This window comes from Hemicordylus capensis, chromosome 4, assembly GCF_027244095.1.
Source record: "Hemicordylus capensis ecotype Gifberg chromosome 4, rHemCap1.1.pri, whole genome shotgun sequence".
NCBI classification, from domain to species: domain Eukaryota; kingdom Metazoa; phylum Chordata; class Lepidosauria; order Squamata; family Cordylidae; genus Hemicordylus; species Hemicordylus capensis.
In genome coordinates this window covers 67,456,842-67,477,720 of record NC_069660.1, presented here as the reverse complement: position 1 = coordinate 67,477,720, position 20,879 = coordinate 67,456,842, and the positions used below count along the sequence as shown (strand labels likewise).

General features: G+C 41.7%; 1 protein-coding gene across 8 annotated transcripts in view; it reads right to left on the bottom strand.

Annotated features, from left to right (window-relative positions):
* Positions 1–341: 341 nt before the first annotated feature.
* Positions 342–20,879, bottom strand: part of BLACAT1 (BLACAT1 overlapping LEMD1 locus) — a 129,696-nt gene continuing 109,158 nt past the window's right edge. For 7 of the 8 annotated variants that reach the window (XM_053250532.1, XM_053250537.1, XM_053250534.1 and 4 more), the window contains 3 exons: positions 13,698–13,913; positions 13,187–13,318; positions 342–5,775 (listed from right to left, as the gene is read on the bottom strand). In XM_053250532.1, the coding sequence (XP_053106507.1) occupies positions 13,772–13,873 (102 nt within the window). In that variant the 5' untranslated portion in view covers positions 13,874–13,913 and the 3' untranslated portion in view covers positions 342–5,775; positions 13,187–13,318; positions 13,698–13,771. Of the gene's footprint in view, positions 5,776–13,186; positions 13,319–13,697; positions 13,914–20,078; positions 20,187–20,879 lie in introns of all 8 variants that reach the window. The other variant, XM_053250533.1, reaches the window with a different exon arrangement.

Here is a 20,879-nt window from a genome sequence, read left to right as displayed (position 1 = left end):
AATGGGCCAAAACTACTGTGAGACAAACTAACAAGGAACAGTGTTGTCTCTTGAAGAGAAACATTACCACGGCTCTGCTATTTCTGTGTTGTTTTCCTCACATAGAAGAATAGAAAGGAGGGTGGACTGCTCAATTTTCACCATAATGACTCCGTTTGCCTTCCCTTTCCATTGTCCTTCAGCACTCTGTTTTTTATTATAAAGCACTACCCTTGTGTTCCTTTCACTTGGTTAAATATGCAGTTGTTCAGGTTAGGCGTGTAGCTGATATTTCCGCTCATCTGTTTCAGCAGTAAACAAAGCAGCAGCATCAAGGTGGCAGATGTAATTTGTAGACAGCATTGAGATGTAATAATAAAATCTGTTTATTACAGCAGTTAACATATCTGCTCTTCTAAGCATGCTTTCACAGAGCAAGAAAATGCTTACTTCAAGTGCATAGATTAAAAACAACAAAAACAAAAGAAAGAACAGAAGGCAAGCGATTTAGCTGTTTTTAAATCAGGGATTGGGTAGAAAGGGAAATTGATCTGTTAGGAGGCCAATCAATAGGCAGGTATTTTAGTGAAAGATATAGGCATGATAGGCATCTATAATTTATAATACAACCTTGTAAACCACCTTGTTGCAGAAGAAGTCACTGAGTTTCAAATACATACAACCCAAAGATATCCGTCTGTTGAGTGCTAAAAGAAAACCAGCTGTGCCGTGAGAGTTTTACTGATCTGATTGTAATATGGTCTGCACCATCAGTACTGAGAAGAGCTGGAATGTATAGGACCAACTCAGCAGGCTTCCTAAGTCAATAGGACTCCTCTGTGTTCCTAAGTCAATAGAGCTCCTCTGTGTGAATCCAGACCATGTACAACTCTTGATTCAGTTTGGCAAGGTGATCTCCATAGCTCTTAGCAATATACTGATGAACTTCACTTGATATGTATGTCTCTAATAGCATCACATATAGTCCATGAAGGTTAGTTTGTTTAGCACCATTTATCTAATAATATTTTTTCTTAGCACTAGCTTCATATGGTTTTAGAGCTTGAGAGCCTTGGTGATCGAGCAGCTCAAATGCACCTATGCAGTACTGCACAACTTTATTTGTTTAAATGGACAGAATCACCCGAAGCATTTGAATAAATAGGTAAATGGAAGTAGCATTTCCAGAGGGATACAATCAATGTTCCGGAGCCTCAGTAGAAGATACACAGTGAATCCGGATCACCAGGAGTAAATGGAAGTAGCATTTCCAGAGGGATACAATATTCTGGAGCCTCAGTAGAAGATACACAGTGAATCCGGATTACCCGGAGTTTGGGCCAACCAAAGTTCTGACAAAAGAGTTTCTAACATATAGGATTTTAATTTAAAATAAATCTGTTACATAGAGACAATGCTTTCAATCCTGCAATGTAAACAAATTTGGTTACTAGTTAATACTCCACACAGATATGGCAGATTTACTATAACCATCATATTGTGTGGTTATGAATGTATGAATCCTAGAAAATATTAGTAGCTTGAAGAACTCACTAGGGCAGAGGTTCCCAATCTTGGGTCCCCAAATATTGTTGGACTACAACTCCTGTCATCCCTAGTCACAATGCTGAAGGGGATTATGGAAACTGTAGTCCAGCATCTGGGGACTCAAAGCTGGGAAACCCTGTGCTAAGGGAACCATCCTGCCTTCCATTTATAGTTATTCCTTTTTTGAAGTGCACTTGGTAATTAACCATACAATTCTGATATCCAGCTTTGTAAAAGCCTTCTTTAGGCTGCAAAAACAGACATAATCCCAAACATCTATTGTTGGCTAGTTTTCTTTCCTTTTACAATTGTATTCTCTTACAAGTTTTAATTTAAAATTAAGAAAACACTGATAAAGTTATCCTAGGGAAGAAGAAACCTTATATACCAAAGAAACCTGGCCAATACTACCTGCATCTTGGAACATATTTTTTACAATCAATACTATAAATTGCTTATTCTAAAAATTCTCACAAATATTTGTTTCTCTGAAAGGGTATACAATAGCATGTGAACAATCTACTTAGCAGATTTCATTGCATGCTTATAAATTCATTTAATGTTTTGTCTTAGATGTACAACATTATACAACATAAATGCATGGCCTTATTAAGGACATCCAGTTAGCTGGAAGCTGGGTTGAACTATCTATCCAATGTAGAAAAAGTCATCTATTGATATCATGCAAAATAGATAAAAATAGCTGGTTTCTATGGCTACTGAGGCTGGAAGACTCCTGAGGAACATTTCTATTTAGGTTCCTATGTGATGGAATCCAGAGAACAAATGGCAACAAATGTAGCTTGCATCAGGGATGTATTCTACCATGGTATTCCCCAGCCCTCAGATGCAACTATGATTCCCATTTCCTTACTGCCAAGAACTGGAAATCCAGATTAGACTAACCAGTGTGGCATAGCAAAGCAAGGACTTTTTGCACAATAGGCTCATTTATGAGATCTAAAAATAGCCACCATAACATCTATTTTCACATGCCATTGTGTCAAGGATTTCCCCCATGAAATCAAGCCTGAAGAGACATTTTAGATTTAAAAATACAGTGTGAGCCAACAAAACAAAACATGGAAGATTATCAGTCTTCAAGATGGGTGCAAAATTTTCCATGCAATGAGATCTACAGAAATCTTCTGCAGCAGAGTGGAACTTTGGAGGCTATGTGAGTAACATCCTTAAGACATCCTTCTTCCAGCTGCAAGATCTGTCCTGGTATGCCCCAGCTGCTTGTCTCTTGTTAATTATATCACACCATGTGCTCCTATTGGCTCTAAAAGTTGTCAAGTGTGTCACAGTAGGGAAACAGGAGACAGGGATACCAGTGATGATTTAAAACAAGTCTCATTCCAGTCCCTACTTATGATGATAACAGAAGGAAGTTTCCAAAACAACTAAGTACCTTATACTACCTCAAAGAGTAACCAGTTTATTCCTGCATAAACTTTCATGTACTACAGTCTATTTCACCAGATGCAGGGAGTGTTATGCTCACTCCCGGCAGGCATAGTACACATAGGTATGGAGGAAAATGAAAAAGCAACAACTTTGTTTATAGCGAGGTCAAATGGCTGTGAAATACAAGATGTATTGTTTATGAAGCTTAAATGTATAAGATAAGCACAGTGACAGTTCACAACAGAACTAGTGGACGAGAACGACAATAAATGTGTTAGGTCTTTATGGTGGCACAAGCCTCTTGGCTGTTGCAACAGACTAAGACAGCCACCCCACTGGAAGTTGTTTCTGAAACAGGACATCCTTTGGAATAAGATGTAATCATATGGAAGCATAAACACTTCAGAGGAACAGCTTTCCAAAAGCATCAAGGCCAAAGCAAAGTTACGTTTCTGGCACAGCTTATCTATCCTATGAACCACCACCCTTCTTTGCTTCTCACATTGCTGTCGTTGCTTTGACAATGCCTTCATCTGCTCTTTCAGTCTCTCTAAATACCATATTTCCTACCAATTCTGGTATCCAGGGTTATAGCGTTCCCCTGTGATATTCCCCAAAAAATATGGGCCAGATGTGTCAGGTTCCTAGTCCTAATCTACTAAATGAATACAGGTGGCTACCTGAAAATGGCTGTTTAGAGAGGCTCAATACCTTGTTTCTCAGCTCTTGAATGACAAGAAACATAGGCTGCAAGGACATGCCTGTGCCTTTAAATGCAAGAGTTTTGAACATCCAATGGAGTTACAGTAGCTGTTAATATGGTCTGCTATAATTAGGCCCTGATCTAGAAACCAGCTTGGAAGCATGCTTAATTCCATCCCTCTTCAACATTGCACAATCAACAATGAGGCCAGGGGTGGAGGTGAATTGAGGTAGTCACCTCATGGAGCACATTATTGGGGCAAGATGCCCTCTGCTGTCCTCCACCACCTTACCTAACCTCCACATCACAGCTTTAAAAAAGGAAAAGGGGCAGCATTTTTTGCCTTGCCTCAGGCACAAAGATGTCTTGGGCTGTCACTGACTGAGGTTGCAACCCTATGCTCACTTTCTTGAGAATAAGTCCCACTGAACTCGGGGAGACTTATTCCAGGTAACCATGCAGAGGATTAGGCTGTGATAGACTACAGCTGAACCAAATACCTATTTAAGTGGTTTGTGCAAAGGGAGGGACTGAAGCATGTGCTTATCAATAACACTTAGCTTCTGTATAGCACCTTCATACATACAATATTACTGTTATAACCAAAGCTGTCAGTATTATTGTTCCCAGAAGAGGAACTTGCTTAGAGTCGTATAAGCAAAGGAAGAAAGAATCCTCCTTATGTCTGTATGTCCTCCTTATGTCTATGCCTCCTTATGTCTCTCAGCAAGTTCTCAGCCCTGTGGCAAGGCCTGTTTTTATGTAGCTGATAGTTAAGGAGACATTCCAGGGCTTATTAGGTCCACTGTGTATCTATCCAGGAAGTTAGATCCTTAGGTTTTATTGAGTCCCATGTCTAGATTCATCATATTTTTTGAGAACATAGCACACTCCAAAATAAACTGGTGTGCACTAAATAGATCCCAGCATAACTACTTCTGAGTAAACCTAGACTATATTTGAATGAAGATAAATATATAAATCTATAGATATATACTAGACTTTAGTTGAATCATTAGTGGCTTATATACACAAGTGATATAACCCTTTGGTTACTCATGTTTTAAGAGGTGACTGTGCGGATTGACTACAGGTACATTCAGTAAATAGATGGTGTAGATATCCAGACTTCCCATAAATCAGACACATTCTCAATCCAGCATACAGTTTTGCATACAGCATATATAAATGTGTACAGGATTGCAGCCAATGAGCAGAGCGTCCATTGACTACAATCATAAATATGGCAAGATTTGGCCCACACAGTATTTTCTGTGGCTAGAGAAATTAATATAGAATATGATTTTAATAAATAGCTGGGCAAGGGTAGAGGGTAAGTTTGACACTCAAGCACCTTGAATTTTCAAGAAAATGCTCAGACAATCATCCTCTTAAAATTGAGGCTGTTTATGAGTTCATAAGTGAACTGATTGTGCAAGCACTGAATTTTGAAAGTTTCGGTCAGAGAGCATATCAGATGGGCACAGCAATTAGAACTATGTAGGTAGGGGTAAAGTGAGAGGTGGTGAGCACTGGTTTAATTCCTTCACAACTACCTTGTGATTACACACAATCCTGAGCAGCCAGAAAACATGTATGTGCTGGTCTAGCCCATCCCACCCCCAAGCTCTTACCTGCTGAGGCTGTAGAAACAAAGTGCTTCTTATAGCCATTTAATATCCACCTCAGTGCAAAAAGAACATATGTGGATACAGTTTTGTTGTTGTTTTAAGAATAATGTCTACTTTGGGTAATATTGGAATGCAGCAATCACATAACCTGTAATAAACCTGATAGTCATACTGTTCAAGTATCTTTAAGTGCCAAAGCCAGTGTTACCGGAGTGAGTGGATTATAAAAGTTCACATTTCACAGTTTAAAATTCCAGCAGTAGTTGTGTATGTGTAGTACATAGCAGAGAAACTCAGGTTGGATGAGCTGACCATTTTTGTACATTTTGTATGTTTTCATCTTGCAGACCTTCAGGAAGATGTTAAAGAAGGAGTCTGAGTGATTGTTCTTTCCTTGGCTTCATTCCTAGAGTTTGTGCATTTTTTGTACCCTTCCAGCTTGCCTAACAAACATGTTCTTCACCTTAAATAGATGCAATGAAAGTTCTCTCCGCAGGACCATCTCTGAAAAATATCGAAAAAACAAAGCACAGCTTGAAAGAAAGCCTCATCACCCACTTAAAAAAACACACACACAACTTCCACTCTACAATTGCTCTCAAAATAAAACATTTCAAGACACTCTGGATCTAATAGTTATATGGACAACACACTGCTAATCTTGAGATCTGTGTTACAGTATTTAAATGTTACAACTTTCCCCACTACTCTTTCTAGTTTCACCAGACTCCATGCATTTTCCTTTTTTTTTTTTTTTGTCTTTCCCCATTTTAAAACATCTTTCTCAGGGTTAAAAAAATGTAAGGTACTATTAAAATGTGTGATTTGTGCTAGATGTGACAAAAGCCAAGTCTGAAACAGTTCTTTTGAATAAAATCTCTCAAATCCTTAGACACAGATCCCACAATTATTGCAGAGTCTAATGAGGAGGTGTCCAGCAACTCCTCTTATGTGGTTAGGCTGGATCAGTTTCGGTTTGTGACTCATGATGATGTGGATAAGCTGCTTGGAACAGTGCAGCCTGCCATCTGTTCTCTTGACCCTTGCCCGACATGGTTTATACTATCTGGCAGGGGAGTTGTTGTAGAAGGCCTGGTAGGTATTAGAAATGCTTCTCTGAGGGAGGGCAGGATGCCTTCCGGTCTTAAGGAGGTAATTTCTCTTCTGAAGAAGCCTGCATTGGATCCCTCAGAGTTAAGCAACTATAGGCCTGTCTCCAACCTTCCATGGCTGGGCAAGGTAACTGAGAGGTTGGTGGCCTCCCAGCTCCAGGCAGTCTTGGAGGAAACTGATTATCTAGATCCATTTCAAACTGGTTTTCAGGTGGGCTATGGTGTGGAGATTGCCTTGGTCAGCTTGATGGATGATCTCCAATAGGGAATTGACAGAGCAAGTGTGACTATTGGTCCTTTTGGAACTCTCAGCAGCTCTTGATACTATCAACCATAGTATCTTTCTGGACTGTCTAAGAGAGTTGGGAATGGGAGGCACTGCTTTGCAGTGGTTCCTCTCCTACCTCTTGGGCAGATTCTAGATGGTGTCGATTGGAGACTGTTGTTCTTCAAAACATTAACTTTGATATGGTATCCCGCAGGGCTCTATACTGTCTCCAATGCTTTTCAACATCTACATGAAACCGCTGGGAGAGATCATTTGGAGATTTGGTGCAGTATGCTGATGACAGCCAAATCTATTTCTCCTTGTCAACATCATCAGGAGCATTTCCAGGCAAGACTTTTAGCTCAGAATTGAGAATGTACATTCACACATAAGCCAGATTTGCGAGATATTGGGGAGCACTTCACACATGATTCGGGTTTTTTGTTGTGCGATAGAGCCTAGCCTGATTTATGTCCAGGGCAAAAAAAACCCCACTTTTTGCGACAAATTCAAACTTGCAGTAAAGCTGTGGTAAAGCCTGCTGTCTGGGAAAGCTCCAGGAGAAGGCATAACATCCTTAAATGCCTGCCTAGACAGTGATGGGCTGGATGAGGGATAACCAACTATTACTGAATCCAAATACGATGGAGGTATTTGTTGTGCGGGGTTGGAACTCAGGAGACAATTTTGATCTGCCAATTCTGGATGGGGTCACACTTCCCCATAAGGAGCAGGTACGCAGTCTGGAAGTGCTTCTGGATCCTAACCTCTCTCTAGTGTCTCAGATTGTGGCAGTGGCAAGAGGTGCTTTCACTCAGCTTTTGCTGATACACCTGTTGTGTCCATTTCTTGAGATAAATGACCTCAGAACAGTGGTACATATGCTGGTAAACCTCCAGACCTGACTACCGCAATGTGCTCTCTGTGGGGCTGCCTTTTTATGTAGTCCAGAAACTGCAGTTGGTACAGAATGCAGCAGCCAAGTTGGTCTCAGAGTCATCTTGAGGAGACCATGTTACTCCTATAAATACACTGGCTATCAATAAGCTCTGGGGAAAATCTGGACTTAATTGTGAATGGTGCCCAGGACCTGGTGCAAGATGTGAGTGTCATGGAACCTTTAGGGATTCCATCGTGCGATCAAATCCGGCATACATACGAGGAGACAATCACCAAGGAAGTCTAACACAGTCACTTTGAATTTCAGAAGAGGAAACTTCTCTAAAAGGAGAAGTTTGGTGAAAAGGAAACTGAAAGGGAAAATCAGGAGAATCATTTCACTCCAAAATCCATGGAGTTTATTTAAAACCACAATTGCAGAAGCCCAGTCAGAATGTATATCAATAAGGAGGAAAGGTACCACCTAGTCCAAAAGGATGCCAGCATGGCTAACAAGTAAAGACAAGGAAGCTATAAAGGGGAAAAAGAATTCCTTCATAAATAGGAAGGCCTGCCCAAATGAAGAGAACAGAAACATAGTATACCTGGACATTCAAAAAGCTTTTGATAAAAGTTCCTTATCAAAGACTCTTGAGAAAACTTAGACGTCATGGGATAAAGGGACAGATTCATGTGTGGATTGGTAACTTGAAGGACAGGAAACAGAGGGTAGGTATAAATGGACAGTTCTTTAAATGGAGGGAAGAAGTGGGGTCTCCCAGGGATATGTATTGGGACCAGTGCCTTTTACAAATCTAGAAGTTGGAGTAAAGAGCAAGGTGGCCAAATTTGCAGATAACACCAAACTATTTAGGGTAGTGAAATCCAAAAGAGGTTGTGTGGAGCTCCAAAAGGATGTCTCCGAATTGGGGAATGAGCAACAAAATGGCCAATGTAGTTCAGTGTAAGCAAGTGTAAAGTGATGCATATTGGGGCAAAAAAACCCAACTTAACATATACACTGATGGGGTCTGAGCTGTCGGGAGAGGGATCTTAGGGTCGTGGTGGACAGCTCATTGAGAGTGTTGACTCAGGTGATTCTCACGCTCACCCAAAAGCGGGTTAAGGGAGCCTAGCCTGCTTTTGGGAGATCGTGTGCTGCAACGGGAGCCGCACAGCTCCCAGCAACTAGCCATCCTAAATATCCCTCCCCTTAGCCGAGGTTAACAGAGCGAGCTCTTAGGACATGGTAAACTATACACAATGCTCCAAATGTGGCCACACCGTAGGTTTGTATAAGGGCATTATAATATTAGCAGTTTTCTTTCCAGTCCCTTTCCTAATGATTCCAAGCATGGAATTGGCCTTTTTCACAGCTGCCACACACTAAGGCGATTCTCACAATCAGTGAGATGTCATTTTACTCATAAGGAGACCACAAATAAGACATCAAGCTTATTCAGTCAAGGGATCAGAGCAAAGACCAACTACTCACATAAGCTCTTGAAAAGAAACAGAAACAAAGACAGACTACTCAGCCCAATCTAACCCAGGGGATCGGTAACAAAAACAATCAACAATCTGTAAGATCTCTTAACTCATGAAAGCAAACGGAAGATAGACAAATCATTACACAGAATACTAAACTCCTGAAAAAGGACAGAAAAGAGTAAAATCCCATATTAAAGGAAACATGCCAGATCTAAATGCGAATTCAGACCTCCTTTCCCTATTGATCTAAACCTATGGATGAACTTGGCTTCTTTGTGCATAAGAATTCTCCGTACTTTGCTCCAATCTTTGCTCTGATTCTCCGGTCTTTGCTCCTTTCTCCGGTCTCCTTATGAGTAAAACGACTTATTTAAGGTTCAATCTACGCAGGGGTTTTATGATGCGTGATTGTGCAATTTGAAGCCTCAAGGGTGTTTCATCATACACACATACATATATATAGCTCTCTCTCAAGTAATACATTATAGGTAAAGTGTTACCACAAAGAATGACTAAAGAGCTTACAAGGTATGAGAATTGTTCTGTTCACCTAAGTTTAAAATACTTGGTACATTGTTTACTGTAGAACCTATGATGTTATATTTTTACCTTTTAGTCCTTCATGAAGAAGCTTAAGTGAAAATTACTAGAATCCGGGCAGTCTTTTAAGGACTAACTAGCAATGGACTAATCATATGGCTTGAATCAAGGAATCATCTTCTTGAGCTTCATATGAATTTGAAGAAGTTTATACCTCATTGCATGTAGGAGGATGGACATTTTTGGTGTCATCTATTACAGCATAGTTCTTCATGTTTATTCAGATTGATTGGAACACCGCCACCATCTCTATGAATTAATTTATTGAGAAGCTCTCACAGGTTCAAGGAGACGAGATTCCTCTGTGGCAAACATTTGCAAATTGGTCTATCAAGTGGACATTGTATTTGTATGATTCCCTCTGGAAATATGTATGTTTATTATGTATGGGAAAATCTTTCATGTGTAGTATTTATCCTCATGCTTATATAAGAATTTTTGAATGGTTTATGGCACACTCCTTGGTTTTAAGCACATGGATATATGTATCATAACTGATTACATGCATATTTAGAAAAATACATAATCCTATATATTTATATATTTATTTGAAGATTATTTGATGTTTTATGTTCATATAGATATCATTTGTATTTATATGGCTTGTTGGTTGTAAGAAATTTAGGACTGACAAAAGGAAGGACTTTTTCACACAATGCATATTTAACCTATGGAATTCTCTGCCACAAGATGCAACCTGGATGGCTTTAAGAGGGGTTTATATAAATTTATAGAGGACAGGTCTATCAATGGCTACTAGTCTGAAGGCTGTGGTCCACCTCCATCTTCAGAGGTAAGATGCCTCTAAATACCAGTTGCAGGGGAGTAACAGCAGGAGAGAGGGAATGTCCTCAGCTCTTACTTGTGGGCTTCTCAGAGGCATCTGGTGGGCCACTGTGTGAAACAGGATGCTGGACTCGATAGGCCTTGGACCTGATCCGGCAGGGCTGTTCTTATGTTAATCTTTTTTTAAAGGTTTTTTAAAAAAATTTTAAGCAGCCTGGTTATTCCGCCACCTATTATGTGAAGATGGGACTTGCACAATTTTTGTTAAATGGCTAAAATGTGGCTGAAGTATGCTTTGAGTGATCTGAAAGCATTACACCCTGATTCTACATGGGTATAGTCAGAAGTATATCCCATTGAGTTCTGGGGGTTTACTATAGCAATAGCAATAGCACTTACATTTATATACCGCTCTATAGCTGGAAGCTCTCTAAGCGGTTTACAATGATTTAGCATATTGCCCCCAACATTCTGGGTACTCATTTTACCGACCTCGGAAGGATGGAAGGCTGAGTCAACCTTGAGCCCCTTGGTCAGGATAGAACTTGAAACCTTCTGGTTATAGGGTGGCAGTTTTACCACTGCGCCACCAGGGGCACAGTGGTAAAAGTGGCGAAGTAGTAATATACTATGTCACCTTAAGTGGCGCAGCGGGGAAGTGCTTGACTAACAAGCAGAAGGTTGCCGATTCGAATCCCTGCTGCTACTATATCGGGCAGCAGCAATACATCTCATACTGTGAGGGAGGTGGCAATGGTAAACTCCTCTTGTATTCTACCAAAAGAAAACCACAGGACTCTGTGGGTGCCAGGAGTTGAAATTGACTTGACAGCACACTTTACCTTTAGTAATATACTACTACTTCACCCCTTACCACTGGCCCCCTTACTACTATCCCTGATTTCAGTAAGGCCACTCTTTTCTGTGACATACATACTGAACCAGGGTAACTCAATTGTTAGCTGAGTTAAGTTACTTTCCTAGCGTTCATTTTGTGTGTATTTGAACTAGTCAGAGACTGGTGTGTCTTCTTTCAGCTCCATGGCAATAAGAAAAGACTTCTCCGGTGAACCTTTCAAACTGATTAAGTGAGAATGACGATTGAATGCCAGATGAATCTTCACTGTGGCTTTGGCCCAATACTCTACTGCTCTTTAGAGTTAAAGGTTTGAAGCCACTCAGCCATCTCCTACGGCAACGCCATCCCTTAGTACCTGACAAAGATTAATTAAAATCTGCCTTAGTCTCTCATCTTTCTTTACAACATACCCTCCCTTGGGATGACATCATATGTAGGTTCATTGTTGGTCATCTTTGCTGGACAGAGATTTCATATGACCCCTTTGTGATGAGAAAATAAAGCAATCACTGTGTAGTTCTTGGCAGACAGCCAAACTAGTAAGTTCTCCTCCTGAAAGGAGATCAGGTCTCCAGCTTGGGTAGAGTTGCTGTTTGGGTGCAGATCTGTTCTCTTGGCAGAGATGGGGAAATTGGAAAGGTTAAGCGAGTTGAGCAGTTGGGGAAGGACTTGCCTTCCTAAGTCAGCTCATCCTTTGCTTCCAGGGCCAGGTTCCTCCAGTGTTAACTTAGGAGGAGGAGGAATGCTATGTACATCCATCACATTATGGCCTCATGGTATAACCAAGTATCTTTGAGTATTACAGTTATTGGCAGTCTCAAGCTTTCTGACAAACTGGTTCCTGAACCTGCTGGAGCTTGTGGAAAGCCAGCAGCTGCTAGGCAATTCTTCATGTGAACTAAGAATTCACCTTATAAAGTGCCTTAAAGTAAAAGTTAAAGTGTGCCGTCAAGTCGATTTTGACTCCTGGCGCCCACAGAGCCCTGTGGTTTTCTTTTGGTACAATACAGGAGGGGTTTACCATTGCGTCCTCCCATGCAGTAGGAGATGATGCCTTTCAGCATCTTCCTATATTGCAGCTGCCCAATATAGCAGCAGTGGGGATTCAAACCGGCAACCTTCTGCTTGTTAGTCAAGCATTTCCCCGCTGCGCCACTGTGCCTTAGCACTGTAATATACCCAGGCTGTAGTGCTGGGGCAAAATCTCATGATGGTGTAACTTAACTAGGTTTGCCCCATTCATAGGATAGAATTGCTGGACATAACCAACAAGGGGGGGAGGGCAATGTTAAAGCCCTATTTTGTTGACCTAGATTGGAAAGAGTGCTCAACGGATGAGCCTGGTGACTGCTATGTGCATTTTCCCCTATAGCATTCTTCCCACAGGAGAGGGTTAGGAGCTCATATAGTTTTGGGAGCAGTAGCTGTGGGTGGAGCTTTGGCAGAACTTCATCTTTCATGTTGTATCAATCAAGGACCGTTGTGTTTTAAGGCCTGTTGCTTCTTACATTTTTTCCTGCTACTCCACACAGGAGGAGATACTTCCTGTTGGCCCAGAGGGGCCTTCACAAAACTGCAGGTGCTTCATCAGGCAATGAGTGACCTCATTGAGCTACCGGCCCCACCCCCAAGCTCCAGATTGAAGTGCCCAGATTGATGGGTGGCAAAAACGTCTTAGAGGCACAGACACTAGCTCAAGAGATGCTATATAAATGTATGCTTCTTTCTGCGTTGCAGGAGCAGCAATAAAACAATTGAAACCTAGAACAAGAGCTTGCTGTTGGCTTGATGCCGTGCGAGAGCATAGCCTGACTGTGCCTGAAATGACTTTGGCAATGAAAGCAGCTTTCTTACAATAAATCAATCAATAAATCTGTACCTCAACAAAGCAACAGAATATTTTGAGTCAAGAATACCCACATCTCTTAGGCTCAGGACGATTCAAAATCGGAAATGCTGCAGAATTGCCGTTTTACCCGGCCATCTTCTAGATCTTGAGTAACATTGCTATTTGCAAAGATTTTTCTTTTCTTTTCTGGGCCTGCAAAGTCTCTAGGGAAGTAAAATAGGGAGACAGAAATAAATGTAATAAAGCAGATTAACGTCTTCCGCATTCTCCTCTTCCCACTGCCGACATTGATGAGAGAGGCTATCATTCACATAGTGGGTTCATCTCTTCCTGCCAGTGTACCTTCCTGAGCTAATCCATCAGACTCTGTGGGGGAGCTGAAAGGAGAGGCAGCAGCTCTGCTGAGAACATGGAACCAGACTGGAGGGAGAGAGATCTTTTGACTCCCTCCTACCTCTTCATTGACACCTCTCTCTCTCTCTCTCTCTCTCTCTCTCTCTCTCTCTCTCTCTCTCTCTCATGGTGGGTTTTTAGGAAAGGGAGGTCCATGAAAGGAAGCTGCAAAGAGTAACAATTTCATACCAAGTGCAGAAACAGTGCTCCTCCCGCTCAACAGAATGTGTTAAGGTGATGCACCAAGAAGAAGCCTTTTCATCTCAGACTGCCGTTTCCTGCTCCGTACTAGCCTCTTCCTTTTTTCTCTTCATGTTGCAGAAGCCATGGAGCCCACAGAAACAAGCAAAAGTGAACTGGGGCATCCCCTAGGACAGGCAAGGAACAGCAGCATCCAAAGGAAATCTACACAGAGTAAGGTGAAAAAAAGAAACTGGGTTTTGTTTTTGTTTTTTTTGGAAAGGACTCTTTATCCCTTGTTGGCATCTTAGACTGAATGATACCTCAGATCAATGTTCCCTCTAACGGATTCCCAGATGTTATGGACTACAACTCACATAATCCCCAAGCAAAAACCATTGCAGCTGAGCTGAGGACTCTGGGAGCTGTAGTAAACAACAACTGGAATCTCTGTTAGAGGAAACACTGCTTCAGACTGTAAATAAAAAGGCAGCCACAGGTTTTCTGATTAAAATTATTCTTAGCTTCCACTTCTAGAATATGGATGGTTCCTTACATCTACAATTTAGAACCACACCCTTATTCTTATCAAAACTCTCTTGAAAATAATGTTATTTGTTTATATAAATAATTTACAGACCAGAGTTTAATATAAAACTCTCAGGACATCAAACAGGTTAAAATGGTGAATACCATAAATATCATAAAAACAATAGAATTGTCTTGCAGGCAGTTTCTGATTGTTGTCCCCAAACTGAGTTTCAGGATACCATCAGCGATCAGCTTCTTTCCTTGCTTTCTTCCCAAGAAAAGGACGTTACCAGAAATGTATAACACTCATTTGTTTTTTTAAAAAGCTTGCCTTATTGTAAACAAAACAAAAATGACAGTTTCATTTTGTTTTTCAGAAAGTGCTATCAGGCTGGGTAGTTCTTTCATGAGGCAATGTGAGGTGGTTGCCTCAGGCATTGGATTATTGCCAGTAGGGTGGCAAGACCCCTCTGCTACCACCATCAGAGCAGCTCTTGGGGAACTGATCAACCCTTGCAAACTTTGCAAGGAGTGCCTCATGCAAGGAGTGCATGAGGAGAGGGCTGCTAGCAACCTTCCCTCCTCCCTGTCTCCCATGCAACTTTCAAAACTTGTAGGGCCAGTTTTGAAAGGGGGTGGTCCCACCAGGGACACGGGGGAAGACAGCATTTGGTGCCTCACTTCAGGCACCACAATACCTTGGGCTGCCTCTGGGTGCTATTGCAAGGGTGCATCCCTTCACAAACTTACATATCAAGAGGATGCCACTTCCAGACTTTCATGAGCCATAGTATCTCTCACATTCAGAATTAAGCAGTTGATGATTCTTCCTCATCTCTGTCATTCCACCACACGGTCTTTGATTCATGGGTTATTTTTTTTGGTACAGTTGCTGCTGCAAAGCCACTCACACATTTCTATCTCCCACACCATATCTGCTGTATATGTAAGTTCTAAATGAGGCTTTCCAGCTGCTGTTGAACTAAAACTCCCATCATCCTCAGCAACAATACATATTAAAATAAATAGATTTATAGCAGCTGGGGATGAGTAGTTGTCCAAAATTGCCAGAGAGCCTCAGGATGGCCAGTGGCCACCCCTGTTCAAATGGTTACTAACCATTGGTTAGTGTTTCTATAGCAATCCAGCTAGGTCAGTTGGTAGAGAATAAGACTCAACCTCATGGGTTTGAGCCTGATGTTAGGTACCAATGATTGTTGTCAAGAAATGGTTACCAATGAGTGGGGCTGAAGATGACTACTTTACTAAAAAAAAACCACACAATACTGCTAGTCTAATGAAGCTATTTATTGAGAACTGTTTGTTTGTTTAAAGATTTCGATCCTACCTCATTTTCAACTGAATTCAAGGCAGGTAACAGAAAAATTAATGCACGGCAATAAAAATACAATAAAAACAAACCCAGCAGCAGACACCAGCTATAAAATACAGTAAAAACAAAGAGAGGTTAAAACCAATACAACATCTTATTTATTTGTAATTTCTCTGTGTAAACTGCCCTGAGCCATTTTTGGAAGGGCGGTATAGAAATCGAATAAAGATCAGTTCACAAAGATATAAGCATCAGTGCAGCTGGCTGGTGGCATCTTCCCAAGAGTCTTCTGCTGACCAGCAAAGTGAGAGTGACCAGCCTGAAGGGTTCCTGACCCCTGAAGCAACAGATGAATGAAAACAAACACAAAGGTTTGCTAGCTGAACACATATGACTTTAGTAGAAAGAGGGCTGCTTCCCCCTGGACTTTCCCCAGTGACAGCAGTTAACCAATAATATTACTTTCATAATCTATCTCCTAATTTGGGTAGGTTCTAGTCAAGATGTTATGGAACATAGTGGTATTGATTTATTTAGTTTATTCCAAGTATTTATATTTGCGGGGGGCTATCCTCATTATTATGATATGGTACCATCTCTGCATGTTAAATTTTTGGAACCTCAATTACTTGAGTCATTTCCTCATGCCACAGAGACTTTCTCAATTCTCTCACTGGTCTCAGACAGCTGTGCGGTTCCATTTCTGAGAAAAGAATGGAGTTCTGAATCAAAAGACGCAGGGGCAGATCTATCAATGAGCGGCCACATGTGATGAGCACAGGCTGTCAGGGCCCCCGCTGGGGGAGGGAGCTGCTGTAGGCCCTGCCATTCACCACAGGGGCCCCACCACTCACCACCTCAGGTCCCTGCCACCTCAGCCCCCCATTCACCACCTCAGATCCACCTGCCCTGCTATTCACCACCTCAGGCCTGCCCAACCAACATTGCTGTGCTACCGACCTGTCAGCCAGCTCTTGCTTTATGAGATGAATCAGCCCTTTCCCCGCATCCTTCCCCTCCCCAGTGGCTATTCGCTCCTCAGTCTCCATCACAGTTTTCAGACAGCGAGTTACATCTTGGCTTTGTACCCAGGCTTTTATATAATTGTCTCTACTGCTGCTTCTTTGTATTGTGTATGGTTATTATATGCTTTTATTTTAAGTCTCTTTAGTCATATTGATGTTTTATATTTTAGCTTAATTTTTAAATTATGTACTTTTATAGTCTTGTTTTAATCTTTGTGTGAACCGCCCTGGGATTGTTTTAATGAAAGGTGGTATATAAATTTAACAATAAATAAAATAAATAAATTCATGAGAAAAGCAGTAACCAATTCTTCTCAGAAAGCAAGACCTGGTTGCTAAGTGGCACTGCAGAAATTGTGTGCAGCTCCTGCTCTCCATCTGAACAGAGCGTGAATTCATGCAGGGAAGGAAAATGGGAACCTGAGGTAGGGTGTGGGAACAGAGTATACTCGTGCTTGGAACTTGCATGAAACTTCTCAAGTGCTGCAACTTGTTGCCATCTGGAAGGACCCTATATTGCCACTCTGAGTCCAGGGAGGAAGGGGAGAACACGAATGTAAGCAACACAATAGCACCATTCGGTCTGTCAGGATTTTATCTGGCAACTGAAGCAGCACCCAGGGCCTCCAGCCACCTCCTTGGTGCAGCGTACAGCACACATCTGGATAATCTAAAAGCCCTGAGCTGCAGCTTAAGAGAAGGACCTGAGTACAAACACTGGGTGCAGACTAGGTGCTATGTCTGTCAACAACTCTTAGCCATTATAGCTAAACAGAGCTTTTATGTAAAGAGGTAAACCTCCTATCGGTACCAGTTGGTAGGGAGAAACACTAGATGAAAACTGTTGTCTTAATGCCCTGCGGGTGAGCTTCAAGAAGCTTCCGGTTGGCCACTGTGGGAAAAAGAATGTAGGACTACATTGACCTTTGGTGGGACCCAGCAAGGCAGCCCTTACATTTGGTCTCAGAGACGAGGATGCTATGAAGCATGCTTACTCGAAGCTTAGTTTGTGTCTGTGAGATGTGTACAGTGTACCTTTGTGCTGCTTTTGTGAACAGAACAAAGGTTCCCCTCCCCTGACCACAATCCTGGACATTTTCAAAACACTTCCTCAATGACTTCAAGCACTGCAGGAGACAGTGGAACTAAACCCTTTTCGTACACAATCATGTGCTCACTGAACACATGTGGGGTGGTGGGGTCACACCTGCTGTTCTCACCTCCTGCCTTTGTGCACTGGGCTGAAGAACCGAGTCTGTGGCCCCTGGACATATGATCAGGATTCTGCCTTTTGCAGGGTTTCTGGTTGTGGAGAGAGAGCCTGAGTATGCACAACATGTACACATGTAGCCTTTTGTATCTTGTTTAAAGTCAGCCACGTGGAAAGCACTTTGCCATGGCTAGGGTTGCCATTTTGGCTTTCCAAATCTGAGTGCCTAATTTGCATATTATGTAAATTGGATTTAAAATAATTTTTGAGCAGAATAGTGACTGCACGTTTTGCTCCATAACTCTGCTTCTACAAGGGCTAGAGAGTAGCTTTTTTTTTTTTTTTAATGAAAGCTGAAATCCTGGCAAATCTGGGTGAGCTAAGCAATCTGCATGAGATGTTTAAAATCCGGGTGAAACCCAGAATTCCAGGGGCATGGCAACTCTATGCTGAGGGGGCCAGCCTTACTCTGAAGCTGCTGATTTGGGCAGCAATAGCAAATTCCAGAGGAGGGCATTTTTTCCTAACACACTCTCTGGGTTGTTTTTGAAAATGAGCTTCTGCTTTCAGGTGAAAAAATGTCTAAGGTCAGCACTGGGTGTCAGGGTCATAGAGAATCCAGTGAAGCCTTAATAATTTTAGTGACTTGGTTTGCACAAAGGTTGTGAAGCAAAACCACAAGCACACCGAGTCCAATTGGCTTGCGCTTTCCCCCACCCCTACTCCCACTGAAGCGCAGCATTCCAATCTGTGAATTACCTCAACCAGATGAAAAATAAGAGGGGGAAGCCAAAATCCCGTTTGAGATGGTTGCTTTTCAATAGCTTGGCTCGCACTCAGGGCATGCTTAAGCCCTCCAAGGTTACAGGGAATATTTGACTGACCTTCCGACTTCAAACACAGCCGCTCCGCATTCATTAAAGAACCCTTCAGCACCTCAGAACAGTCAGTTCCACATGGCAATGAAAATTACATCCCTCCCATCTGGTAACCTGGGAACCAGAGGCGCTAGTTTTATCCTCTCTCTGCTTCAGCCTGACCTTGTCTTGCCAGGGAGGGACCCTGCCTTTAGCACAAAGCAGTCCCAACACAGATAAGAAACAGAGGCACACAGCCCATTTAATCCACTTCTGCAGCTGCACACTCCTGCCCTCCCACAGTTTTGTTTGACAGGTTTCTGTATACCTGTCTGCCAGACTCCTGGTTTAAATAAGGCCCCTGATGCTTCCTCTAAGGCTCACGAAACAATGACCAGAGAGACTTCTTTAATGAGTCTTCCTGTCTGCAAGGTTTGTGAGCAAACTGCCAGCTCCATACATCTCCTTGCTGCTTTTATTCTGTGCATGTAAAAAGGGTTTTCTGAGGTAAGGACTGGCAGAGAGCAAAGTTCTACAAATGAAGCTGTTGGAAGATGGGCTATACGGCCAGAAAGAGAGCCAAGTCTTCAGCTTCCAGCTGCAGTTTTGCAGCCTGTGACTTCTCTAAATGAATGGTGATGCCAGCCCAGAAAGTATTAGAAGAACACCTTAAATCAGGAACAAGCTCCACTGTATGAGGACTAGGACACCATGAAAAGTGTGTGTGTGTGTGTGTGCGCGCGTGCGTAGTGCTTTCTTAAAATTCCACTTTCTGTCATCATGCTTTTCCCTAAGAATCTCAATTTGAAAACTGGAAATAAATGGAAATCTGGCTTTAATGAAACAAAACACTAGATTGAGGAGGAAAAATTAAAAACAAACACTAAAAAGAACAAGAAAATTATTATTCTAAGCCACTGTCTTCATTTTCTGGAGTTTTGCTTATGGTACTACCGATTCTCTTTATTTAGCAGGGGGAGAGCAACTGGCCCTATCCATTCCCAGCATGGCATCTCTCCAGTGGCTATTGCTGGTGTTTCTTTATCTAATATAACAGTTATCTTATGTTTCTTTTTTAGATTGTGAGCCCTTTGGGGATAGGGAGCCATTTGTTTGTTTGTTTGTTTGTAAACCACTTTGGGGACTTTTGTTGAGGAGCAGTATATAAATATCCATCGTATTCGTACTGAATGCGAATCATGAACAAATCATTAAATATACATTCGCACACTGTTTTTATTTTGCTCTGTGGGGTTTTAAAAAAACACCTTTTTATTATAATGTATAATTTCTATGCCTGCAAGCCACCAGTTACCTTGTATAAAAGCTGATACTGGAAGAGAATGAATGAATACTTGAAAATGTCAGGTTTCCATTTGGACTGACACTAAAGAATCAGTCTGTTGCTCATAACTAGCCCCTGTGTTAACTAACCTCTCCACCTTTTGATTGGTTCTGCTCTCTTTATTGCTCTTCCACTCTTTATGAGATAAGTTGCCAATCTCCAATGGACTATGCACTGGATTTCAACTCGTCCATATCCTGCAATATATTGGAGTTAAAAATAGATGAATAATGACATACGTTTATATCAAGGGAGATGGGGAGCATGGCTCATCAGAGTGGGGTGTTATATAACTGGTGCAAAAAAGTTGCTTCTGTGGAGCTCAATGTTGGCATGTCCCACACACCCATCCTGGCATGTTCTGTTATTATTAATTGGTTTTAACTGGTTCTAGGTGTTTTAACTGGTTTTACTCCATTGTAAACTGCTGTGAGTTATACCAGATAGGTGATATATAAATTGCTAGATAAATAAATGATTTTGGAAGGTTTCATTTCAAAAGTGAATGTGGCTTTCAAACTAAGCCCTCAGGGTAGATTCTCTAATCTGATTCTTTATATCAAGGTAGGTTAGTGTTGTTCCCCTCCCTGCATTCTCCACAGCTTGTTTCCCTTCCCCAATATGTGGCAACTACCACCCAAATGCCAAAAGGGGTGATTTTTAAAAGGAATTTTTGAATTTGTTTTTATTTTTTTCTGCCATAGGGAATAAAGGGGATTCAAAGCAGCCCCATTACCCCCTGTGGGTAGCACCAAGGTGGTCCAAAGTGGATTGGGGGGCAGTGTACATTGGGTGCCAACTACCCCCAACCCACAAGCCAGTGGGGTACTCAGGGTTTTTTAAAGGAAATTTTGTAGACCAGGGATTCTCAAACTTGGGTCCTCAGGTGT